The 24,737-nt window shown below is 43.1% G+C and overlaps 1 protein-coding gene across 2 annotated transcripts; it reads left to right on the top strand.

The window, feature by feature from the left end:
- Window positions 1-822: 822 nt before the first annotated feature.
- LPL (lipoprotein lipase) lies at window positions 823-18,062 on the top strand. 2 transcript variants are annotated; one of them, XR_014616956.1, is made up of 11 exons: window positions 823-1,021; window positions 7,783-7,949; window positions 8,061-8,240; window positions 8,823-8,934; window positions 10,707-10,940; window positions 11,182-11,424; window positions 12,528-12,648; window positions 13,402-13,584; window positions 14,757-14,861; window positions 15,824-16,131; window positions 16,680-18,062. XR_014616956.1 is itself a non-coding variant. In XM_084225986.1 (10 exons), the coding sequence occupies exons 1-10, from the start codon at window positions 958-960 to the stop codon at window positions 15,867-15,869; spliced, it is 1,455 nt and encodes a 484-aa protein (XP_084082112.1). In that variant the 5' UTR covers window positions 823-957; the 3' UTR covers window positions 15,870-18,062. The 2 variants fall into 2 exon arrangements, 1 of the variants encoding a protein (XP_084082112.1); XM_084225986.1 differs by having other exon boundaries at window positions 15,824-18,062.
- The last annotated feature ends 6,675 nt before the right edge of the window (window positions 18,063-24,737 follow it).

The following is a 24,737-nucleotide window of genomic DNA, read 5'->3' as shown; positions in this document are numbered from 1 at the left end:
TAAAGTGAATCCCATTTGCTTCACATTGCAGGGAGTCCTCATTCCCTGTGTAATAAGCTTCTTTATGAAGCTGCGCCTTTGGCAACAAACTGCACAATGAAATGAAAACTGGTATTGTTATTAAATTAATGTCCTTACATAACTGATCTTTCACCCAGTGGCTGCCAACACAGATCTCAGTGCAAACCACATTTCTGAGAGGAGGGCAGAGAGAGTTGAAGAGCTCAAGGAATCAATTTTTTATTTCTCAGGAGCACAGATGCAATCTCCAGTGAATTAATTTTTCTCTCCAAACTTGTATCCCCTTGAGTGCTGGCAAAACAAGGTCTTGGCAAAGATTTTCCAAGGGAACAGCAGAAGGCCCCTTGCAAGCACTGCACAGAAAATAGTTAGCTACCGGTTACTGGTGCAAAAGCAGGAATGGGAAGGAAGACCCCACCAGAGGCACAGCAGAGCTAGGTCGCCCCAGGCGAGACAGGGCTGGTCAGAGGGCTCCGGGAGGGCGGTGGGAGCCAGGCACAAGGAGGGCTCGGAGCCAAGGTTGCACGCCGTGGCGAGCCGGGGCCGTGCCGTTCCATCCCGTCCCATGGCGCTCCGCTCCATCCCGCATCCCGCGTCCCGCGGGAGCCCCGAACCCGAACTCGCCCCGCGTCCCGCCCGGTCCCGCCCCGCCCCGCCCCTCGGCGCTCGCCCAATGGGCGCGCCTCGTCGTTTGCATATTTGCATATTTATTTGTGTATTTGCATATTGTCCGGGACATAAGGGCGGGCGGGCGCGGCGTCGGCGGTGCTGGGCGCTCCCCGGGCTGCCCTGTCCATCGCTGCGCTTCGGCGCTGCTCTTCTGTTTTAGTTATCGTAAGTTTTCAGAGAAAGAAAACTTACTTACCTCTATATTTTAAAAAAATTTTTTGTTTTTCTTTTCGCGCCGAAACTTTCGTGCCCGCGGCAGGAGGCGAGATGTGGAGGAAGGCGTTCCTGGCCGCCGTGTGCCTCTGCCTGCGCTGGGGGGCTGCTCTCGGCGGTGAGTCCCGGGACGGGGGCAGGAACGGCGCCCGGAGCGCCCACGGGACACGGGGGGCACGGGAGCTGCCGGGCCTGCCTGTTGCTTTTGGGAAACGGGGGCTTGGGGGAAGCGCTGCCGGCGTGGCGGGAAAGGGGAGTTTGCAATCTTTCCTTTGTGAAGCTATCCCGCGGAGCTTGGGATGCTGCGGGACGCGGGGGTCGCGGAGTGGGCTTGGAAGGCGCTGGAGAGCGACCCTGGGGGGGAACCTCCATCCTGTTAGGAGAGACTTGGAGCCTGTTCCCCAGCCGAAACTCAGGCACAACCTGCCGGGCTGGTGGCGCGACCTGTTGAGGTTTGGGATGTGTTTTTTCCCCAGAGACAAGGTGGCTTCCGGGAGTCCCTTGCCCCAGCAAGGGATGTGCACAGCAGTAGCACCACGGTAAGGCTTCCTCTTCTGTGGGACTCATCCATCCCAGCTTCATATAGCTCTTGATCCTAGAGAAGGCAAGGCTGAGTTTCATCGCCATCCTGGTAATGTGTTCGAGATGTAGTTAAGCCTGTAATGAGCAGGATGCACTAGGGGAAAAGTGAACATGCTGTGTTTGCACTCTGCCTGTTGTACCTGCACTTGGGCATAGGCATCCTGTCCAAGCTACAGGAAGTGAAGATGTGCAAATGGTGCTAAATTTTTACTAATGCTCTCTCAATTAATCACAATGTAATTGAAGCTGTTATGAACAAATCGACTAGCTTTAGGAGACCACTACTCCTCAAGCTTAAAAAAAGCTCTTAAATATTGTTAGCAGTGCCTTGTCACAGGCTTACTTTCTTACACTGGTCTCCCACACATACTATCTGTCTTTAAAAGTTTCTGGCCTTAGAAGAAAGGGTGGCTGTAGCTCCTAGAGCTGCTTTGTGATCCTAAACTAGAATATATAAACTGCCGTTTATTCTGCTGTGGGTGCCTTTGTTACTTCTTTGTGTACAAGGAAGCTGAAGGGAAGTATTCAAAAGTAAGAGGATGGGGTGCTAGGGTACAGCAAAAGGAATGTATTCTAGCTTTGAATCCAATCTTGTGCCATCAGAGACAATCAAAACCAGTTTTCATCACAGTATCCCAGTTCTATACAGTAAAACAACTGTCTTCCCAGGGAAAGCTTTCATCCCTGCAGGAACTGATTTGCCACAGACTTGCCAATAATTTCATTATTTCTTCTTAGGAACAGATTATATGAAAGCAGGTTGTGCGCTCATCCTAAAGCATATCAAGCTTTAGTTCCACACTTTTCCATGCACACCGCAGTAAAAAGTCTTTTGAAACCACAGAAAACACATGATCCAGCCCTCCAAGAATCCGGAGTATTTAAAAAGCAACATAGAAAAAGACTTTCTAGGTGAAGAAAACATTGGTGTTCCCAGAAAAGATAAAAACATTGCTAGGAATACATTCAGATCCTTATTTTACCAGCGTAAATCCAGAGTCAGCATATTTACACTGTTGTGCGGTGTGAGATGCTGGTTTTTTCTTTGGTTTGTGTTTGGGATAGACATACCAGGGCAGCTGTGGCACGGCCTTTTGAGAAACAATGCCTTTTGAGAAGGCACAGAGGCGAGGCTGTCAGGCCTCAGGTTGTGCTGGAGATTAGCATGATCACTGGCACTCCTGAAAGTTTGCTGGAATCTCCTCTGTGCAGAAGTACTTGCATGGTAGGACTTTCTCATGCATCCTTACCTCTGTATTACTGCAAAGTCTGACAGTGGTGGCATTTTGTCTTCAGCTAATTGCAGATATTGGCTAGATGTCTGCTGGATTGAATTGCAAGTGTCCCAGCTGCAGCTGAGTGAAGATTTGTCAGGGAGTACCGCGGAGAGGGGTGGGCACCCCTGTGTACGGCGAGAGAACAGCAGTTTGCCTGCTGCAAAACTTGAGCTGGGAGGCTCTCACTTAGCTTCTGAACTTGTGCCCAGTAGCTTTCCAAAGGTGTTGCTCTTTCCATTGGCCCCACCTGGGAAGTGAAGCAGAACGTACTCGCAGGGTTCTGCCATTGAGGAATACATAAATAAACATGAAGTTGTAATATTTTTGCAGCGAGGTTAAACAATAACCTGACTCGTGAGGTAGGTTTCCTGGGATTGCAACACACAGTAGTCTGCTTTCAGTTTATAGTGAAATTCAAACTAACCTATAACCCTTTCTGTGATATAGGCCCTTTTCTACAACTGACTGTGGGTTTGCTTCAGAACTCTTAGGAATTCAGTACGACTGCTTGATGGCTGTTCCTAATGCTGCTGAATGTTGGCTGAGGGAAGATTTAGCCCAGTTAACTACAGCTGGTGAACGTTTGATGTTAGGTGCAGATGTTTGCTGCTGCGCATGTGTGTGCATGCATGTCTCTGTGGGCTCTAGAAGACACAGCCTAGCAGTATACTTTCTAAGGATCTTTGTGCCTAGCTAATACTATTTCCATTTCTGAGTGCATAATGCTAGGAAATTGTTGTTTATCAAAGATTCCATTTTTAAAACCACAGCTTAGGTGCACTCATTCTGGCAAATGCATTGTTATCATATTTTGGCAACCTGTGCGATGTGGGCAGTTTAACTTTTGATTAATATTCCAGATGTTGTTACTTCCTCAAGACTCACATTCTCCACCCAGCTGACCAGTGGTAAATGGTTTCACAATAAGCCAAGTTGTCCTGGGCTTCCTGTGAGAGAAACTTGAGACTGCATTCTCTGGATTGGCGTGTCAGAGTGCCTAAAGTCAGTGGGATGCTTTCAAAATTGATAATTGATAGGAGTCCCTAACTGAACGGAATTTCACAAGTTGCAAGTCCAAAGTGTCACAAACTTTGGACAGGAAAAACAAAACTACTGACTTCCCAGTTTGTAAGCTTCCCCCCCACCACCCACTTTCTTTGAGTTCTGTGAGGTTTTCATTATCTTGCTGCACAGGATAGCTTTTTTTTTTTTTTTCTAATATGGCAATTCATATTGTGCAAGCAGGGGTGTAAGAAAAGCATCAGAAAACTTTGTATAGCATGACAAAATGGTGAAGTTTTGGCAATGCAGCCTGAAAAGCCAACTTCTATCTGGAATTGGTAATTTAATTCTTAATTCTGCTTCAGTTCCCTAAATAATCCATTTGTAGGTCATGCTAACTGTGAGCACACAGCATGGACAGAAAACTTTATTTTGGAGCAGGTGCTTGTATTTGTAACTGTGTTCCTGGAAGCTTTGGCAATACACAACACATGCCTTTGTACCTTTGCTGAACTATGTCTGGGAAACCAGAGTTTTTAGCAAAAGCATGGATTTCTTTTTTCTCTGCATGTGTTTACTTCCAGTCTGTTTTATTCAAAGGCCTTGTATAGAAATGGAACTTGCATTCTTTTCATAAAAAAGCTACTTTATTACCTCAACATTGATGTATGTATATTTCTTGATATTTAATTTCTGTATCTACATTATGAAAAATGAAATCTTAATTCAGGTAAATTTCAGTCCACCTTTCAGAAACATGCTGAAAACTACCTATTTTGGGGTTTTCATGGTTTAATTAATGTGAGTTAAAACAATCTTATTAACTAAACTGTGTGTAGTACATTGGCTGTCTTTGCACTTCTTTGTGTAAGACTGTAAGAATGAGGCCCAATTGTTCACTGGCTCAGGACATGATTCAAGGAGATTTCTCCCTTTAAATTTCTGAGGAAAAGGTCTGTGGTGAAAGTCTATGAATGACAAAGTTTGGTTCTGAATAATTTGTTTAATAGACCAAGAAATACAATGAGGTATGAAAGCAGAAGTGGGAAATGCTTGTTTTCTGAAGTGATCTGCTGAACTTGTCTGCTTCAGATTTAAAGCAGGTACATGTAGGTGTGGCGTGGTGAGTGTGTGCAGACTGTGTGTTCCTGTGCTCTGAGAGGCTGGGATGGGAGGTGGTCCTGCAGCACGCCTGCAGCACAGCATTAGGTGTAGACAAGATATCTCCTGCTCAGAGCTGTAAGGAATTTGCAAAGCCAAACTCAGGCAAATTCCACGGAAACCTTCTTGATGAGCACACCCTGAAGGAGTCTGTAATAAACCCCACTAGACACACACTTCCCTCATCCAAAGGGTTTCTTGCCTGCTGGGAACTGACCATATGTGGACATAAGATAACATGACACTTTCTGTGGGCATAAGATGATAACAGTAATTTCTTCTGACTTTCTAATCCTCATACAACATGATAAAATGAGAAAAGTGGCTGCCTGCCATTTCCCTAACTCATGGGCTGTTGCTTTGCAGCTGCTTCTTTCTTGGTGGTGACTGTATCTCAGTGATTTTCTGTTCTCAAATCCCTATCTAGGATTTTTAGATTAAAACACGCAAATATGCGTGAAGCACTTAGCACGTCTTTGGTGGCAGGTGCCACTGTACTGCAATCTTTCTAAGCTTTGTGCACTTTTCCAAGGGTACCCTTAGGTATGGTACACTTTGAATTGTAAATTTCCTATGAGCTTGTTTTCAAAAAGCTGTGGTCTGAACTTACATGCAAATTCTAGCATGTGTTTGTAATTGAAAACACACTACAAGACAGGATATCAATGTAATTTAGATTTTGGATGATTATCAGATAAGTTTAATCCAGAAGGGAAATGATATCTAGGTATGAAAGGAAGCACTATTAACTAGTGAGCAGGTGGACTATTCTTTTTTGCCTTCCTGTACTAGAAGGGAATATACATAATTGAAAGTCCTAGCATTGTATGCCTTACAATTGAAAGCTGTTCTTGTTCCTTTCAAGGTTTTAGTGATTCACAGCTGAGTGAAAAGTTATAGCTGAAATTTAACCAACCAGCCTTTGGGACTTTTCTTTTTCTGGCTGAAGTAAATAATAAAGGTCTAAAAATTTTTTCCAAAAAAGTGTTTTATACTGTCCGTTGGCTAATTTCTGCAAAATTTCAAAAAGAAATTTTGAACATGCAGAAATAGAGAAAAAATGCAAGCATTTGGTTAGTTTGGTAAATTTAGCTTTCATTAGTAGGTAAAATGTTAAATTGACCATTATGTGAATGCTTGTACTGGTAGAAGGACGGGTAAGGTCTATGAAAAACACCTTTCTTTAGGAGGAAGGAGGCAGGAAGGGGGCCCTCAGTGTAATTATCCTGGATTAGCTAGCCAGCCTAGCATAGTCAAGGTCAAAACCTAAAGCTGAGTACTGCCTCTGTTCAGTGAACAGTTCTTGCTTTCCTGTATGTGCTTTGACAGGTGAGAAATTCTGCTGAATTTGGGCAATTTTAAGCCATTGATTATGGCTGACAGGTTTCTCTGAGACTGCTGCATAAGCATTTGTTGCAAGGCTCTGTGCTGGTTTTAGACATGATGAGGGAGGTTAAACCCTGATTTCTTGTGACCCTCCAAGCACAGCAAGAACTTTCCAGACTTTTTAGAGCTCCCTGAGGTGAGGTCAGGCATAAATCAGTGCCCTGTTGTGTATGGGAGCTTGAATGAGAAGACCAGAAAAACGGTTTTGGAAAAAAAATGAATTGGTAGTTATTTATCACCTGAGCAATGCAGCACAACTTTATGCAGGAAATGCAAATCTACCAATTATCACAGAAAACTCTTCTGCAAGGGGAAAAGGGAGTGGAAATCTGTTTTGCATGCCCAGTATAAGGTCCTTATCTTGTCCATTTGTGTTCCCTGTGGTGGCTTGGAGCCATTCATTAATGCGTGTTTAGGAGTTTGTGAAAGGCTGGTGGTCTTGATGCCAGGAAAGACAATGCTGAGCAGAACAGAGCTGGCCCAAGTTCAGCTGCACTTGAGAGACAGGCAATCAATATTTGCCTTGCTCAATTGCCAAACTGGGGCATGGGTTTTGAAAAGTTAATTGCAGGGTGCGCTGTACGTAGAGGCATTTAGCAATTGAATCAGACATAAAAAGAGGAGACATTTAAGTTTCTTCCCAAAGGAAATGGTGAATATGAAGCCTATAGTTGCTTCCCTGTCTTGGCAGGAAAAGGAGTTCTTAAATTTTGAAGCTGGAAGTCGGAGGGGTGGTCTTTGCAGGCCACGACATACTTTGTTACTGCCAGTACAGGATCTCATCTCCTTCCCCACCCTCCTTCCCTCTGCTCCAGGCTGAGGAAGATACTTTTCGGCAGCTTATTTTTCGGTAGTTATCAGATGATCTGAAAATGTATTCCAAAATGCACTGCTGGCTTGCTAGTTCAGTTTCTCTGGTGGGTGTCTGATCTCCTCACCTGCTGCTTGTTGTTCAAAACTTAAAACTAGTATTTTGTAAGCCAGCGGTGACTTCACGGCTTTGCATGCACTGCAACTACACAGAGTTATAAAAGGCCTTGTTAGGCAGTGATTACTGGTGAGGTGATGTGGAAGATACACCACCAAAATATGTAATAGTATGGTAGTAACTCTCTGCTTTCCTGGGTGACTGTCTGTGACTGTCGTGTGCAGTTTTCTGTATTCTTGTGATACTTAAGAGGTTTCCTGCTTAGTGTGACAGGGAAAATACTGACTCTCAAAATTTATTCATACCTCTCTGACAGCTCAGCAGATGCTTACTGTTTTAGCAGGACCTTGGAAGGGGAGCAATTTTCCCCCTTTGATTCCCTCTTTACACGGCTGTTGTGTGTCCATTGAGTGCTGTAGGAAATGAAAACCACCTGTCCCATTCCTCGACTGTTCCAGATATCTCTCCAACATTGCACCTGTGCCTTCTGACTTTGTCCTAGCACTCCTAAAACACTGCTATATGTTTTTTGTGCTCTTACAGAAGAAGGCAAAAACGATTTTGAGGGAATCGAGAGCAAGTTTTCCTTACGGACGCCTGCAGAGCCCGATGAGGATGTCTGCTACCTGGTTCCTGGGCAGGTGAACAGCCTGGCACAGTGCAACTTCAACCATACCAGTAAAACCTTTGTGGTGATCCACGGGTGGACGGTAAGACAAAGGGGGAGGGATCTCCCTGCTAGCCACACTTCCAATAAACTGTGCAGGAGCATCTCATAGGTATATTACTGTATCTCCTATTTTAATTAAAATCACCAACAGGTGACAGGGATGTATGAGAGCTGGGTCCCGAAGCTGGTGGATGCTCTGTACAAGAGGGAGCCTGACTCCAACGTCATTGTGGTGGACTGGCTGGTTCGAGCTCAGCAGCACTACCCGGTGTCGGCTGCCTACACCAGGCTGGTGGGGAAGGATGTTGCCATGTTTATTGACTGGATGGAGGTAAGACCTGGAGACATGTCTAATGTTCTAGGTAATGTCATAGGAGACAAAACAGCAATGATGCAGCTATGTTAATCATCCCCTGCTGGGTAGATGGAGTTAAAGTCTTGGATTGGTAAAATTCCAGCTTTGGTCTACTGCTATCTCTGACTCAGAGGCCTTTTGTACTGCATTCCAGAGACTTTACCTCGTGGTCTGTGGGGTCCTGCGGGTCCAGAGTATTTCTGAGGGCTCTTTGAGAGGTAGCTGTGAAAGACCGGTTCCTGTAAATGTTATACAGAAGCCAGTCCTTGGGAATCGGAAATGTGCCCTGCCTTAGGACAGGGTGGTTGAAAACCTTTATGAAATAAACAGCCCTGTGTTCGGCCCTTTATTTTGCATTTCTCTCAGTTTTGATTTTGGCCATAAATTAGTTAGATCAAGAAATTTACGATGGCACAAAATTATGATAACTATATAGTGTTTCTTCTGTTATTCATGGCTCATACAAAAATCCCAGTATTAACAAAACATTTTATTTAGTGTCTTCTTATGTTTTTTGTGTTTGGTTTCGAATTTTAAACAAATTGTCCTCTTCTGCAGGAGGAATTCAATTATCCTCTCAACAATCTCCACTTGCTGGGCTACAGTCTAGGTGCCCATGCTGCTGGGATTGCTGGGAATCTGACCAAAAAGAAGGTGAACAGAATTACTGGTAAGAAAACCTGTGACTGTAGAGTGGAGAGTTGCATCTCTTCCATACTGAAATATTATGTTCCATTGAAAAATCACCAGAATAATTGTTGCTTGCTGGCAGTACTTTGGTTATGTATTCATGATTTAATGAAACGGCAGGGGTGATATTTCTGGGGCAGAACTGGAAAAATATTCAGAAAATAACAACAAGGGTAGTGAGTGAAAAACCTTTATTTGCTTTTTTACAGTAAATGAGTGAGTAGGCCCTGATAAAGAAGTAGTTTGGGGGGTTGTGGTGGGGACTGACCAAAGTGTGGCTTGGCAAAAGTCACAGTATCTCCTGCAGCACAAGAAATTCAGTGGGTTGTCTTTATCCAGGCAGTCATTCCTTTCAGCTGATGGGAGCTCCAGCAAGTTTAGTACCTGCAGAACTCTTTGCCATGGGATGAGGTAGATGTGAGAAGTTTATGTGGGCGCAAAGGGAGACTGGACAGATAACCGGAAGAGATCCGGTGTGGATTATTACAAAGTTTATCATTACAGACTCAAAAAATACTCTAGGCTGGAAATATCACTGTGAGAATTTGGGGAAGACGTATTTTCCCTGTTGCCATGTCTGCTTAGATGTCTGTTTAAGGTGATTTTTGGAACCTGAGAAATCTGCTAGACAAGGCAGAGTGCGTGGCCGCTCTGGGGCTGGCTTACAACCCAGCACCTGGAGAGCTGAGCCACTAGCACTGATCTCATTGACAAAGGAATTGCCTGCATCAGCAAATGAGGCTAAGAAAATTGCTCATCTGTGGTGTCTTTGTTGCTGAGAGAGCTCGGGAGCACCATTCAGAAGGGAGCCTAGCTCCTGGCACTCTTTACTCTTTCACCTGAGCCTGGCTGTGATCCCAGATCCGCAGGCATGCTGGGAGGTGGGCTAGGCAGCAGTCACATCTGGAAAGGCCAAGTCCTGAGAGGTGGCAGATTAAAGTCAGGAGGCCAAAGCACTGGTCCCTCTGCCCTTCCTTTCTCTAAGCTGCAGCTTTGCTGCTTTCACTGAGGCTGCCAAATCACTTACACGTCAGTAGCCCTCTGTTATTCCCCCACAGTTGCTCTTGAGGATGAACTGTACCCTGGGAAGAGCACAGGGAACAATGTGATGTGGCCCCTGAAGCCCTCCCCGCTGAGGGGGAGGCAGCTCAGGCCAGGTGGAGCTAACAGGGGGTGAGCAGTACAGCTGAGGGCTGTCCCTGCAGCCGACTCTCAGGGAGCTGTCTGAACAGGAGATAGTACTTGTTCACTGACAGAACACCTCTGGGTTTTTTTGATGTTAGTGTTGCTGCAGCTTGACAGTTTACCCTAGTAATCCCCTTCCCCTTAGGTATGTAGACAGTGAAGCCCTCATTTATGTTTCCCACTTGCTCCCCTGGCATGAAGTTGTCAGCGAGACTTTTCCATACTTCAGACACTTCACATACAAGTTCTTGACAAGAAAGGAAGGCTTTGAGAAAATACTTAAGAGCTTGTTTCTCCCATACACTGGAAATGCTACAGCTCTGAGGAAGTTAGCTGGGCTTCCTTCCATGTGTTTGCCTACACTTTTATTTTTTTAAACAGTGACAGTTTTCAAGGTAATGCATTTGATTCTCCTGTATACATTCATGGTATTTAAGTGATCCATCTGTAATGTCAGCAGGAAAACTCAATATTCTAGACCAATGGGGCAGCTTGAGTTATCAGTGTCACTATCTTTGGCAGACAATAATATCAGGGTTTTTTTTTTTTGTGGTTTGCCCCATAAAGGGCTGGATCCTGCTGGTCCTACCTTTGAGTATGCTGATGAGCTCACTCGCCTCTCCCCGGACGACGCTGAGTTTGTGGATGTCCTGCACACCTACACCCGAGGCTCTCCAGACCGCAGCATTGGGATCCAGAAGCCTGTTGGACACATTGATATTTATCCCAATGGTGGAGGTTTCCAGCCGGGCTGCAATCTGGGAGAAGCACTGCGTCTGATTGCTGAGAAAGGGCTTGGAGGTGAGGTTGCTCTGAAACAAACAGTATAACATTCTGAGGGAAACCTGGATAGCCCTGCAAGGTGTCTTGCAAGGAAAGAGCTCTGAGAGGCACAGGAATATCTTTTTTCAAGTGCTTTTAAAAGTCATCCTGTAAAGCCCAGCTCTGCCATAGTGGATCCTGCCTGTTGACAGCATTGCTTAGGGATTAATATCATTATATGCACATGTGTATACATATTACACATTTTCATTCTTTCAAGATGTGGACCAGCTGGTGAAATGCTCCCATGAACGATCCATCCACCTCTTCATTGACTCTCTCCTGAACGAAGAAAAGCCAAGCATGGCCTACCGCTGCAACACAAAGGAGGCCTTCGAGAAGGGTCTCTGCCTGAGCTGCCGCAAGAACCGCTGCAACAATTTGGGCTACAAGGTCAACAGAGTGAGAACAAAGAGAAACACTAAAATGTACCTGAAAACCCGGGCTCAGATGCCCTATAAAGGTAGGTGCTCCTTGCTGAGGGATGAGCAAGACTGGTACTCGGGCTCAGCTGTGCGTCACGATGGGCATGTGCTGCTGATGAGAATATTGCTGCTTTGGTGCCTGTGTGAGCAGGGGTGAGGCTGCCCTGTAATTTGCCATTGAATGCAAGTCTCAGAGGAAAGTGTTGTCTTACTCGGGGTGTGGGGTGCGAAAAGAAAGAGGTATTTTGTATCAAGTTTCTAAGTAGCTGAAGCAATCATTTGAGTGAAAACCACTGAAAAAGTTCCAAGTGATCGGGCAGCAGAAGCTGTCTTTTTCAGTGTTTTTCATCCAAATGATTACTTTTTTCTGCTGGGGAAATAATCAGCAGAACTCAGTCTGGTGAGCATCTTAGTTAAAGATATGCAAGCATCAGACTTGTGCCTTCAGTAGTGCACTTGCTAGAGGAGCACCAGCCCTCATTAAAATATCACAGCACTTCTTGATTCTAGTTGCTGCTGTGGTAGGTCTGAGAATGACAAAGCCGGAGAAAACTGAGAGGAGAATATTTTCTTTGCAGCTAGGAAAATAATGTTGGATTTTACTAGTTTATTTTCCTCCTTAGCTTTGCCTGTACCCCTTGGTATTCTTATGGTGTGCATTGTGTGATGGACCAGCAATCAAAAGGCACATTCCTGCACTGTTAGAGCAGCTGCAAGACTGGTGTTCTGTTGGCATTTGGTGCTTAACCTGCAGTGTCAGTGGGTTGATTTTGGGTTTTTTTTTACCAAGCCTCCTGTAAGAGAAGGGCACAGCTCACTTTTTCCAGGTCAAGTATAGCAAGTCTTACACGTTCAATAGCAGGTTTGAAGGTGATACTGTGTACTCTGGGATGATCATAGTGGCAAAGTTCAGCTGCAAGAACTGCAAAGGTGCTCTTTAATGGTGATTGCCTTGCTTGCTAATACTTACATTCTTGCAAAAAAATAGTTCCCTGGACACCTGCAGGGAAATAAACTCCTTTTAGTGAAGTTGGCAAATTCCAGCCTAGGATTTTCAGAGGTGAGGCAGGGTGGTTTTGTCACCAACTGTCTCTTTGGAAATTGAGTTTTCCTAATGGCATTTTCTTTTGTATTCTTTCAGTCTTTCATTACCAGGTCAAGATTCATTTCTTTGGAAAGACTAACATGACTAAGACAAACCAGCCATTCCGGATCTCTCTCTACGGCACTCTAGACAAGAGTGAGAACATTGAATTCACACTGTGAGTAGCTACAAAAACAACTGCAAAGTACTGTTGAGTTTGCCTAAATTTGTTAAAGTCTCATCTGAAAAACTTGTTCTGGCTTCAGCTACACTAATCTTACTGGGTCCCAGAATCTGCTTTTGTCCTTGATCAAGGAGTTGCATTTGCTTTGGAAACTAGTGAACCAAATCCTATAGGAGCTCTTCTTGATAAGACATCTGAAATATGGAAACATGAAGTCTGACCTGTGACACAGCTTAATAAGAGTGTTTCCTGTGCTTTCTTATTTTCTTCTCAGGATCTTTATACCATGTTAAATCTTCTTAAAAGTGGACTTAGGCATCTGAAGGTCTCAGTGCAGAAGCTGAGGGAGACCTGAGATTTGCTTTCACAGCTCTGCAAATAAGCAGAAGTTTGTGTGTACATCCCTAGACACAGGCTGGCAGGGAATGGAGCTGGAAAACACCAAAGCCTGTTTTCTGCTCTGAGGAATGTAAGCTGTTTATGGGTGGTGGTTGTCTGGCTTTTCTGAGAGTCACCAGCACCGGCGAGGACAACCCTTGCCTGGCAGACTGTCCCAGGATTTTACCAGCCTTGCCAAAGAAAGAAGTTTCCTTTTGCCTCTACAAAAGGTGGAGGTAGGAATTTCTGTACTACTCTGGAGTACAGAAATTCCAGGTTCTATTGCTCCTTAATTTTCTTTTTCTGCACAAGAATTTCAGGTGGGTTTTTTTGTTTGTTTTTTTTTTTGTCTTATGCTCCTACCAACAGGCCTGAAGTCTCCTCAAACAAGACATTCTCCTTCCTGATTTACACAGAAGTGGATATTGGAGACCTGTTTATGGTGAAGCTGCAGTGGGAAAAAGACACCTTCTTCAGCTGGTCAGACTGGTGGACTCCTTTTACATTTGACATCCAGAGAATCAGAATGAAGTCAGGGGAAACTCAGAAAAAGTAACTTTTTCTGCTTGTTATAAGTTATATTAGTTCTAACTGACAGTGCTCCCTGATTTTTGGTATCTCTTGGACTGGGACAGACGTGTTAAGCAGCTACAAATAGGTGCAGCATTAATGATAATCAGGGCTCCAGTGGTATCAAACCACCATTTCTATCAGCCAGGTTCAGTCATTTACTTCCACTGGGATTTACAGTTTGTAGTCTTCCTCCCACATATTAATTTGTATCCCACTATTGTATCTACTCAAGGTTAGTTATAATATGCAGGAGCATATCTCCATGAACCGGCATCATTGATTGTGTTTGCAAGTTCTGTCCTCCTTTTTCATGCTGGGTTCTTGCATAGCTTTTGCCACAAAGAGCATGCTTAGATGAAGGCTTTTAGAGATCCTTCCAAAAGTGTGTTAGCACAAGAATTTATTGCTTAAAGTTGGATTTCCTTAGGGGTCTAATACCTGAATGGTGGGTGAAAACTGAAACAGGTGACTGTTGCAGGACATTGCTAATGCATGAATGTTGAAACATCAAAGCCTGAACAGAAGTGCTTCGACATTAATCTTTTGAAATACTCAAATTCACTAAACATAAGATCTGTTTGCAGAACATGGGCCCAGAACAAAGTATGTGTGTCCTATGTATGGTATAGTAAATAATAAGTTCCTCCTTTGAATAAACAGGTCAGTCACTTGATCAAAGAACAGTTATCAGAGCTGAACAAATATAGGGGTGGGGAAAGTACTGATAAATAGAAAAGTGAGTGCTCATGTTTTTTGGAAATTGCAACCTACTTTGTTTGCACACATGTGAGGGAGTATGGCTTTCTTCCAAGTTCATTCACCTGACATAAAGATTGGTGTAAATAAAGATCCAAGAGACTTTGGGATAGAACTTCTGCTATCTTAGCCACAAGAAGATTTTTTTTTTGCAAAGAATCAGTGAAATTTATGGCTATGCTTTGATGCCCATGTATAATTCATTTACCAGTTCTTGCACAGTCTTTCTTTTGTTACAGAATTCTCTTTTAAAAATAACTTTCTCACAGGCCTGCAAAGTAGCAGTGCCCCACGTGATAAAGTATAATGACTGTTTCCGAGCACCAGCCTTCTTTCTAAGATTAAAAAGGGATGTTTGGCTCAGTCTTGTGATTTTTCCAATATTTATTCCACAGAGTGGTGTTCTGTTCTCGAGATGGCACTTCACATCTCAGCAGGGGAGAAGAGGCAGCAGTATTTGTGAAATGCTCGGAGCAGCCCGTCAACAGGAAGAGAGGAGGGTACGAGTAATCACTATTGGTTTTAGATTGTTTTATTACCATTTGAGTGGTCATTAAACTTTCCCTTTAATTGACTTGTCTGCTAGTCTTCTCAGGGCTTCAAAAGCATCGCAGCTCAGACTAACCAGAGGTTTGCTTATGGCCATTTTGGCAGCTTAACAGCTCTTGGCTTGCTCCTCTGCTAAGCATCCTTGTGTGGTTGTTGGCATGCCTGAGAAGCGAGTGCTAGTCACTGCCTCTCACAGTCACTTGGCCAAGTGTGAGGGACTCTCAGGGAGGGTTACAGACAAGGCACTAGCACCAAGAGAAAGCACATCTCTGTCTCAACGCTTACCCTTAGCTGCAGAACATTTAAACTTCCATACTGGGTCAGCTCAGAGCCCTCCCTCTGTACTGGCAGCCAGCAGATTTGGAGGCTGGTACAGGAACAGAGCGGGCATGTGAAGGTGCTCTTCTTAGCACACTGCTTTCTGATGGCAGCCAACAGGTGAGTGAATCCCTGAGAGTTTCATCTCCATGGACCAGAGGTTTGCCTTTGTTTAATAGCCCTTTGGTGCACTGTAATATTTTTTATCAATAATTTTCCTGACCCAGATTAGATGTGGGGACAGTCTTTGGACTTTATCCACTAAAGTTTGAGGTAGAGAAGTGGTTATATTTATTTTAGTTCAATTACTGTGTGTGAGTGGTCTCATGGGGACACTTCTGTACTGAGATCTAGCTCTGCATAAAAATGCACATGTGCTGGCTGTTATGCTGGGGCAATGACCTGGACAGGCCTTGAGACCTCTGTGTGTGTATCTGACATAAAATCAAGCAGAAGCCAGGAGAAGCCTAAGCACGTAATTTATCTTCCTGTTAAGTAGGGCGTTTTGAAACCTTAATTCTCAAAAATAAGACATGGTGGAACAAGTATCTTACATCTTCCTCATCACCTTAATGTTTTATTTTTTTCTCCACAGTGCCAAGAGAGCCTCAAAAAAAAATTCGGCTCATGAATCTGCTTAAGTGACAAGAACAAAGATTTTTCACACTGGGGAGGAGAAGAGTCTGTTCATCCCTGTGGACTGGATGTTCAGAACCAAATATATAGAAATATTTATCCGCTGCTGGATTTTTGCCTGCTATTCCTAGCTATTTTAGAGACTTCTTGTAAAAAAAGTCTCAGCATATGAAGTTACTAACCATAAAGATACATTATCCAAATAGTTAAAAACAAGAGAAACCTGCAAAACTACTTGCCAAAGTTTGAAGTGCTGAAAAGATATAGGTAATTTTGCTTAATCATGGTGCCTTGTGACAAGGTTTCTTGACATGAGATCCTATATTGCAATTTTTAAATATTTGTTGAAAAGATACAAAGCCCTGTAATTGGTTTTATTTTATCTTACCGTTTTAGTTTGTTTGGTTTTGGTTGTCTTTTTGATTAGTGGGGTTTTTCTGTTCTATTCACAAGTCATTTGAAACTATATTTTTGTGTCTTGGCAAATTGAATTTTCAGGCAGTTCAGTGGAGAGAGTTCATTATTTTTCAAGTGTGTGTTTAGCAAATAAGTAGGTTTCCCATGTGAAAATACCACCTTTGCTGTGTGTAATACTAGAAGGTGTCAGGGACTGACTTAATATGGGGATGAATTTTTTAGTTTGTGGTTGTGAATGTATTTAATTGGGGGTAGATGCCAGTGCTGCTTAGCAATAGGTATGATCTATTAAGCTATATACTTCTATGCCACTCACCCTGGAATAAATAACAGCTCTAGGAGAAGGCAGCAATGCCAGCATCTTATGCAGACATTTAATATTTTATCTGTGCTTTCAGTTATTGCGATGAAACTGTCTAGCCTTCAACACTGTGAAAATGGAGCTGCAGAGGAGTTGAGCTACCAGAAAATGCAGGAAACAGATATATCCCCCCACCCTCCACCCTCTCCCTGCTTGCTTGCGTCATGCATGCCAAAACTGTCACAGTTTCTCTGCTCTCCGACACCAAGTGTCAGTCGTGCAGCTGCCTGGCTGCTGTGTGCAGTTTTCAGTGCAAGTGAATCCACTTGATAGCTGACAAGGATGCTCCTACTTCCCTGTACTGGGATTGAGACTGCCAGTGATCCACCTCAAGTTTGTTTCTTGGCTGTGGTACAGTGCTAGGAGCCGCTTAGTTTTCTGCCATGAGATGGAATTCAGCAGGAAGCAGGAGCTGAGCCAATTAAAAGCAGCCTGGTTGTGTGCTCCACGAGAAGGAGCGCTCTGAAAAACACTCAAATTAGCCATGCTGCAAGTTTAAAAAAATAGGTACATTGAAGGCAGTCTGCTTCCCCATTTTTAAGTAACATGTAACTTTTCTGGTGTGCTGAAAGGTGCAGTAGCCCTCTTTAAACTTTCTAGAGAGTAAACAAAATGCTGGGGAGGTGCAAGGGCTGGAGGGTAGACATTTGGGGAAGTGTAATGTTAGTTGTTGATGCTGGGTGTTGTAGTCTTTTCCTGCATGTGCAAGACAGCATGGAGATGGTGATTTCTCCAATATCATCCCATCTTAAAAGCAAAGAAAAAGAAGTGTGTGTTTATGTGCACAATTTGTTTCTTATTTCCAACTGTAGCTGCTAGTATATTTGGGGATAAAAGTCTTAAACAGTGCAATATGTTGGAATATTAATAGCTCTGAATTTGCTCACATTTGATTTCACATTTGATTAAACTACAGCAGAGATGTGATGAGTCACTGAGGGTGGGGTTGAGTATTGAGCCACTGCCTTTGAGACCTCTAAAAATAAATACAGTGATTTATTCCCTATAGATTCCACATTTTGTTGCAATTTTCTCTTAAAAGTTAAATTCCTCAGAAGCGAAGTGTCTGGACAGCTCTTAATACAGGATCAAACACAAACACATTTAGAATTTGGATGCAAAATAGTGAAGGTTCTTTTCATAAGGAAACATGATTTAGCTTTGAATGTTATTTATTAGCTGTAAATAAGATATTTATGCGTGTAAAGGTAGTTTGTATATATTGCTAAAGTTGCTGACAGTCTCTACATTAATACAGTTGTGTAGTATTAATCCTGTATATAGCTTTCAGAGATTTTTATCAACAAGCCACTTACATTGCACTGTTTCCAATGTCGTTAATACTTTTTTTTTTTTTTGAAATCTCCTCAGTTTTGTATAGAACAGAAACCTATGGTTTTAATAAAATTCTCAAACTGAATCTGAAGTCACTACTTTCCTTTTGATGAAACCATCTGCTGTATACCTTTCATGTGAAGGCCAGAGTCTATCCTTGAATTCTGGGCTGAAAAGATGGAATGAGACACTAGAAAAAAAAAAAAGAATGTGTGATTTCTGCACTGCTCTCCCCCACATCATTTTGGAAAATGCAAAACTCATGTATTAAGACACCAAGAAATCACTGTGTGGAACAAAGTATCCCACATCATAAAAGAAGTAGCTTTTCATCTGCAGTTTGTGGTTTTCAAGTTACAGGCCCTTTTAAGAACAGTCCAAGAACTGTCCTTACTTTGAAGGGCTTGTTTCCTTTTCTTTTTTTTTCTGGCAGGTGTCAGAACTATGCTTCTGCTCCATGTTTTACCAAAATGGAGATGTTCTGACCCTGTGGGTGCAGGAGGAAAGCACCAGACTCTTGCCACCACTATTGCTTAAGGAAGTAACAGTGAAAATTCACTTTCAGCCATCTGTTATGAGTGCAGGGGAGCTCAAGAGTGGTTGTTACCAGAACAGTTTGCTCTGGCATATACAGCAAGGCTCCACCCAGGCAATGGAGAGGGATTGCTGGAACTGAGGAGAATTGGAGTGATATGCACCTGGGAAATCATGTTAGGGGTAATTGGAGCAGTTCCCATTTGACCTGGGGAACTCTGCTTTCATCAGTCTTCCTTGGTGAAAGTTGTCTGCTCTTTGACAAGAGCAGAGCTTCATTCCTTGGGAAAGCAAGGGAAGCTATGCCAGGGAAAATGGATGGTTGGAGAGGATGAATGGAGGGAGGGATGAAAGAAGGGAAGGGAAGGGAATCAATGGAAGAAAGAAGAATCCAATCTGCTGACTGGAATGGTCTGAAATTAGGTGTTCTAGGGACACTGCTTATCCCCTGTGTCAGTGTCTGGGTTAGGGAACTAGAAAGACCCCTACAGTTGTACAAGACAAGGCCTGGCATCACATCTCCTAAAAACACCATGGTATAACTATTCCTTAAACATCAGAGCAGGCTCAACACACTAAATGTGTTCTTAGGTAAAGCAGAGAAATAGTTTGTGGTGGAGGGACAAGAATCCAGGTGTCTCCTGTGAGTATTTAGAGCCACCTTTAGAGCCATCCCTGGGGCCCTTTACTCAGGCATGTTGCTCTGCAATGCCCTTCCACATCAGAAAAGGTGATGATCCCTGCTCATCCTGCCAGCAGTCTCTGGAGAGGGCTGCAGGGATAGTTGTCTGTCCAGCAGTCAACCAGTGGGTAGGCAGACAGAAAGAGACACCCTTGGCTGGAAGGAAAGAGTGAAGAAAAAGGATTTTAGCCAGTGTACCTACAAGATGAGGAAATCCTGACTTAGGTTTCTAATGCCTAGATTTTAATTTTCATATTTAACCCTGAGAAACTTTTGGAACCAGCAATGACTTTGCTCTCCATAGGTGTCTCCATGCTTTCTCCATCTAGATATAGTTGTGTGCTTGCTCTTTTGTCTGTTAAGAACAAAATGTCAAAGCTTGCTGCTTGGGATGAGCAAGACATTGTTCATGTGTTGTTTCTAAAGGTCAGAAACAGATATTGAAAAAAAGTTTATGTACGAGGGAAGAATGAAACTAGCTGTAGTATTTTCCTTTTTATTTACAGCTGTCAGTGCAAGGCTCTCCATATTCTGTCTGTCAGTACAAACATAGCAGTATTAAAATCCTTGGGAAAGACATTTCCATCTCCTCCTGCTGCATCTTTCCAGAGAAGTCATCTAGTCAAATGTCTTTTGTGGCAGGTCTGGAAAGTCACCAGTTTACGCGTAAGTGAATAAAGGGATTACCATTCTCCAGCGGCTAAAGGAGAACAAGGAAATGAGAAGAGGAAGGGAAGGGAACCATTTGGCAGAACATCCCATATAAAGCTGGTCTTAACAATGCTTTTATATCCGTGTGTGGTGCTATCTCTGTTCAGCAACACTCAGAATGCTTCCCTAAAACAGCTCAAGTCAACTCAAACAGAACAATGCATCCACATCAGAAATGCAGATGCTAAATGGGGACCACCTTGGATATAGCAGGCGCTAGTGTGGTGGTGCAGTGCATTATCAATGACATCATCTCCCAACCATTCATGTCAGATAAACACCATGTTCTTAATTGTAGGCCCTTCCTGTGGGAAGTGACCCAATATCATCAGTCCCACTTTTTGCCAGTGACACTGGAGATGATTTGCTGCTGTGCATCACTCCACCACATAGAACCATTCAGTGGGAAGTAAGACAGCCTGCCTGGCCATGGGTTACTGTCCTCAAAAGAGCCAGGAAGTGAGAGCATATCTCATACTGTTCCATTGCCAAAGGATTTTTTTACCCACAATTAGCTGTAAACCTGGAATATTCCAAATAGTGAAAGGACACTCAAAATATGGAAATTTGGAGCAGTAGGAACAGATTCCTCTGCTAGAACAGGTTGAAAATAGGCTAAGAATATTCACACTTGTTCAAAAGAAACTTTGAAAAAGAAAGACTTCTGAAGTTTTGCTTGCCAGATCCTCAGGCTTTGGTCAGCCCTTGTTTTTTTTTTTTCCTCTGGCAGGCTTAATTCAGGAGCTTTTGAGGCTTGCTCCCATGGCCCGAGAGATTGCTGCCGGGCAAAACTACCTTTGGAGTCACTTCTAATCTTTTGGATTAGAAAGCTCTCCAAGCGTAACTGTGTATGTAAGGAAAGGGCTACCAGTCCTGTGCTCCTGGTGAAAGGGCCAACCCTGCCTTCAGTGAGAGACACCATCAAAACTCCACTGAGCCTGGGAAAAATCTTTTTGTTGACATTGTGGAATTTTGAATGTTTTCCTAACACCTGGCCCAAGATCCCAGTTTCAAAATGAAAGCGCAGCTACAACTTTGTTGTTTTGGATGCTGTAAACGCAGCCTTTCCTAAGGGAGTGCATGTAAATGTTAGGTCATGATCTGCTCAGGTACTAGGTTAAATATTGGCTCTGGGTGTCTTCTCACAAATATTGCCAGCATCTCTTGGCAGTAAAAATATTTTTATTTAGGGGACACCAGAACAAACCACACAAGTGCCGTGATGTAATTAGCACCCAATAAAAATGAAAACAAATCAACTAACAGAAAAAACAGCCTGAGAGAGAAAGACATGCACAACACCTAGGAAGGTATGAGACCAGCACAATCCCAGGCAAACTCCAGTGTTTCCCTTGCAGGCAAGCATGGGCAGTAGGAGCATCTCAGGAATGCTCTCACACAGCTCCAGCTCCCTGCTCCCTGTGGTGCAGTAACCACCTCTCTCAGGTGGTTTAGTCCTTCCAGATCCTTGCTGAGTCTTGCTCTACAGCTAGGCATGGTGACACTGACTCTTAAATTCCTCACTGCTGCCAAGCTGCACAAAAAGAAGCAGCCTAGCTAGAGTGGTTGGTTCTTGGATCTGAATCAGCAGGATGATCAGCTTGACAGCCTTGATCAGCCACGAGGCTTGACAGAAATCTAAGCGCTGGAGAACTTTATTCAGTGTCAGCATCAGTTTCAAGTGAAATCATAACAAAATCAAAACAAGCAGCAAAAAGCAAGAGCAGAAATGTCTAAGAAAAGGAAAGAAGGAAGGAGGGGGTCTTTGATGTTGCAGCAGGTTGCACAGTACTGTACTGTAATATGGTGAAAACAGCCAAACCAGGACTTGTACAGCAGAACTGTTAAGCATTCCTTTGATTTTAAATACACATTTTCTTGACATCAGAAAAATAGAAGTGTGTACCAGAGACTAGGTAAACCCTTAAGCACTTTACACTGTGTTGGTATCCATTGAAAATACCAACCCTAAAGAAAAATGTGTATAGACCCATTATAGAAAGATCCCTAAGATTAAAGAACAAAAAGCAAGATATAAATAAAGGTTAAAAAGAAGAAGCACATATTCAGAAAGAGGAATAAATTAAGAGGAAGAGGAAAAGCAAGGAAGAAGAACTCTGCTTTAGCAAATTATTCCACCCAGGACACCCACCCACATATTCTTGAATGTAATTGAGCTATTATTTATATGCTCATATGACTAATTTTCCCCCTTTCTAATGTATTTATAACCCAGACACAAAATCAAGCCAAATTTTTTGTTTATCTTGGAAAAAATTTTGCCCTTTGCTAGTGAAGTTTTCCAGTACAAGGGTAAAAAGTAGATCTTAGTCTCTCTGATTTTATTTCCCAGGCCTTAGAAAGGAAATTCAGGTCAGACTCAATGCAAGAGAAAGACTCCTTCCAGTATCAGTCTTCTTTTAATGTCCTGAGCATAGAGCAGTGATGGAGTAAGCAAATGTCTACATGATGCCTGGTTCAAAATACAAAATATGCTTTCATTCTTCCCCCCCCCCCCCCCCCCTTTTTATTTATAGAGCTGTGTTCATGTGCATTTTTGTAGTTCTTTGTTTTTCTTTTAACATCAGCAAATTTAAGGACCCTGGGGAGAAATCAGGGAAATGCTGGGGAACATTCTTTTGACAGTAATTTTCCTTGCATACTTTGTGTAAAACTAAAAAAAAATTGCATTTTCATGGCTGGACATTTTTTCATGAAAGGCTGAAATACTCAGTCACATTCAAAACTGGGTGTCATGTCCCTCTTTTGCCCCTGAATTTGAAAGCATAATTTTGAATTTGCATGGGAGGCATCAGGGGGGTGAAAGAGGGCAGAACTTCTGTACTAGGTTTATTTGGTGCTTCTTGTCAGTGTTACAGCAACCCTCTCTGAGGCATTTTAGTTACTCAGTGGTGCCTCTTCTAACTGACTAGTCCCTGACCATCATTCTGGTTTTAGTCATTTTCTGACAGGATCCCTATGAAGGCACCCCTTTAGCTGTCAAGGTAATAGTCCCTTCAAGGCTTCCTTGGGCATCTCAGGGGTAGGGATAAGTGCAGTTACATGGGAGCATTTTCTTCTAGACAAAGTGTAACTAAGTTGGCAAAGAGCTCTGGCAAGTACCTTTTACATAACCAGAGAGGAAAACTTATATTTTCTTACCAAGCTTAGACCAGATGCTTGGACATCTTTGTGTAGGTATGACTAAGTCTCTATGACCTTCTCTCCAAACTTATCCTAGCTTGCTGCTGAATCCTGTTTTCCATTTCTCCTTTCATTTCTCTTTTGGCAAAGTTTGCAGAACTCAGCATCCTTCCTCCTGCCAACACCCCTGTGTTCCCTGCCCCATGACTGCATAGTACCCTGGTAAATTTGTGCTACTCTGTGCGAGACTACCCTGCCTCCACCCAGAAAGGAGATCAGCCTGCATCAGCTACTTCTCTAAGGATCCCTCAACATTTTATTTTGCCTATTCTATTGGGTTTCATTTAACCCCACCCTGTGGTCTAATAGCCTCCACAGATGGGGAGAAAAAGGTACTGTATCAAGACAACAAAATAGATGTTTGAAAGTCCTCCATAAGTTGATCAGACTGGACCTAGCTGTGCAACTGTCTTCTCAATTGCAGTGTATGTCCATTTAAAGAAATAACAGAAATCTCCTGTTTGGACCTTCCTCTGTGCCACAATAACATCTTGAGGATTTGGATCTGCATCCTGTAGAAATAATCATCTTTATTCCATATCCTGTTTTCTACAGTATTCTTTGCTGATGTACACACAGTGCTGTTGAGCACGAACACAATTCTCTCTACAATGTTTTGTGTGTATGTTGCTGGGAAGATTCAATTTTACATGCTTGCCTAGCATTAGTCAGAAAAAAACCCCAAAATATATATTTTACATAGATGTATTTAAATTCTTAATTTAATTTTTCTAGAGATGAGACAAAGAACATTACATCCTTGAAGAGAAACACTTTCCTTATTCAATTAAGTAGCATACTATATATTGGATGGCAGGAAGGACAGTCCATAGAATAAACATTATATTGAGTACAAGTTTCCTACCATTTCACCAGACTAGACTTTCTTACATTACATAAAACAATGGTGAGTGGAAATAAATTCAACTGTTTGTGGAAGAAATGCTTGAAGATATGAAACGGGAATTTGATTAATAAATCCCCAGAATTATATTAAAACCTGTTTGACTCCAGGAGAAGAGGATTAACTGTGAGCTCCCTGCAGGTCAAGTTTGGACAGTGATGCATTTGAGCTGAGAACAACTCCAACAATACTTTTCCTGAACATTTTACTTAATATGATGCAAGTCCTTTTGAGACTTTCTACGCATTTTAACTTTGAAAGAATGAATAAAAGCAAGCAGTGAGGGGCCATCATATGAAAGCAGAGACAGTTAAGATCCCTAACTCCAGTCTCTTGGTTTATATATGTCACTGAATCAAGGAATAGTTAGGGTTGTAAAGGACTTCTGGAGATTATTGAGTCCAAGCCCCCTGCCAAGGCATCACTGAAAGGAGTCTAGCACCATCCTCTGGGCACCCACCCTGGGGATATTTACATGTTTTGCTGAGATCCCTCTCTGTCTTCTCTAGACTTAGGCCCAGCTCTTTTCGTCTCTCCTCATAAGAGAGATGCTCCAAGCCCCAAATAATCTTGGCAACTTTCCACAGGACCCTCTCCAGTAGCTCCTTGTCTTTCTTGTTCTGAGGAGCCCAGAACTGGACAGGCACTCCAGATGAGCCTCACTAGGGTGGAGTAGAGGGGGACAATCACCTCCCTTGACCTGCTGGCCACCCTCTTCCTGATGT

Source organism: Fringilla coelebs, assembly GCF_963513975.1.
Source record: "Fringilla coelebs genome assembly, chromosome: Z".
NCBI lineage: Eukaryota > Metazoa > Chordata > Aves > Passeriformes > Fringillidae > Fringilla > Fringilla coelebs.
This window is presented reverse-complemented; position numbering and strand designations above follow the sequence as displayed.

Excerpts from the sequence above, each read along its gene's own strand:
- LPL (XM_084225986.1), top strand. The coding sequence starts at position 958 with ATGTGGAGGAAGGCGTTCCTGGCCGCCGTGTGCCTCTGCCTGCGCTGG. Across the intron at positions 8,241-8,822 it reads TGTTTATTGACTGGATGGAG|GAGGAATTCAATTATCCTCT; the intron begins GTAAGACCTGGA and ends CCTCTTCTGCAG. Across the intron at positions 13,585-14,756 it reads TCAGGGGAAACTCAGAAAAA|AGTGGTGTTCTGTTCTCGAG; the intron begins GTAACTTTTTCT and ends TTTATTCCACAG.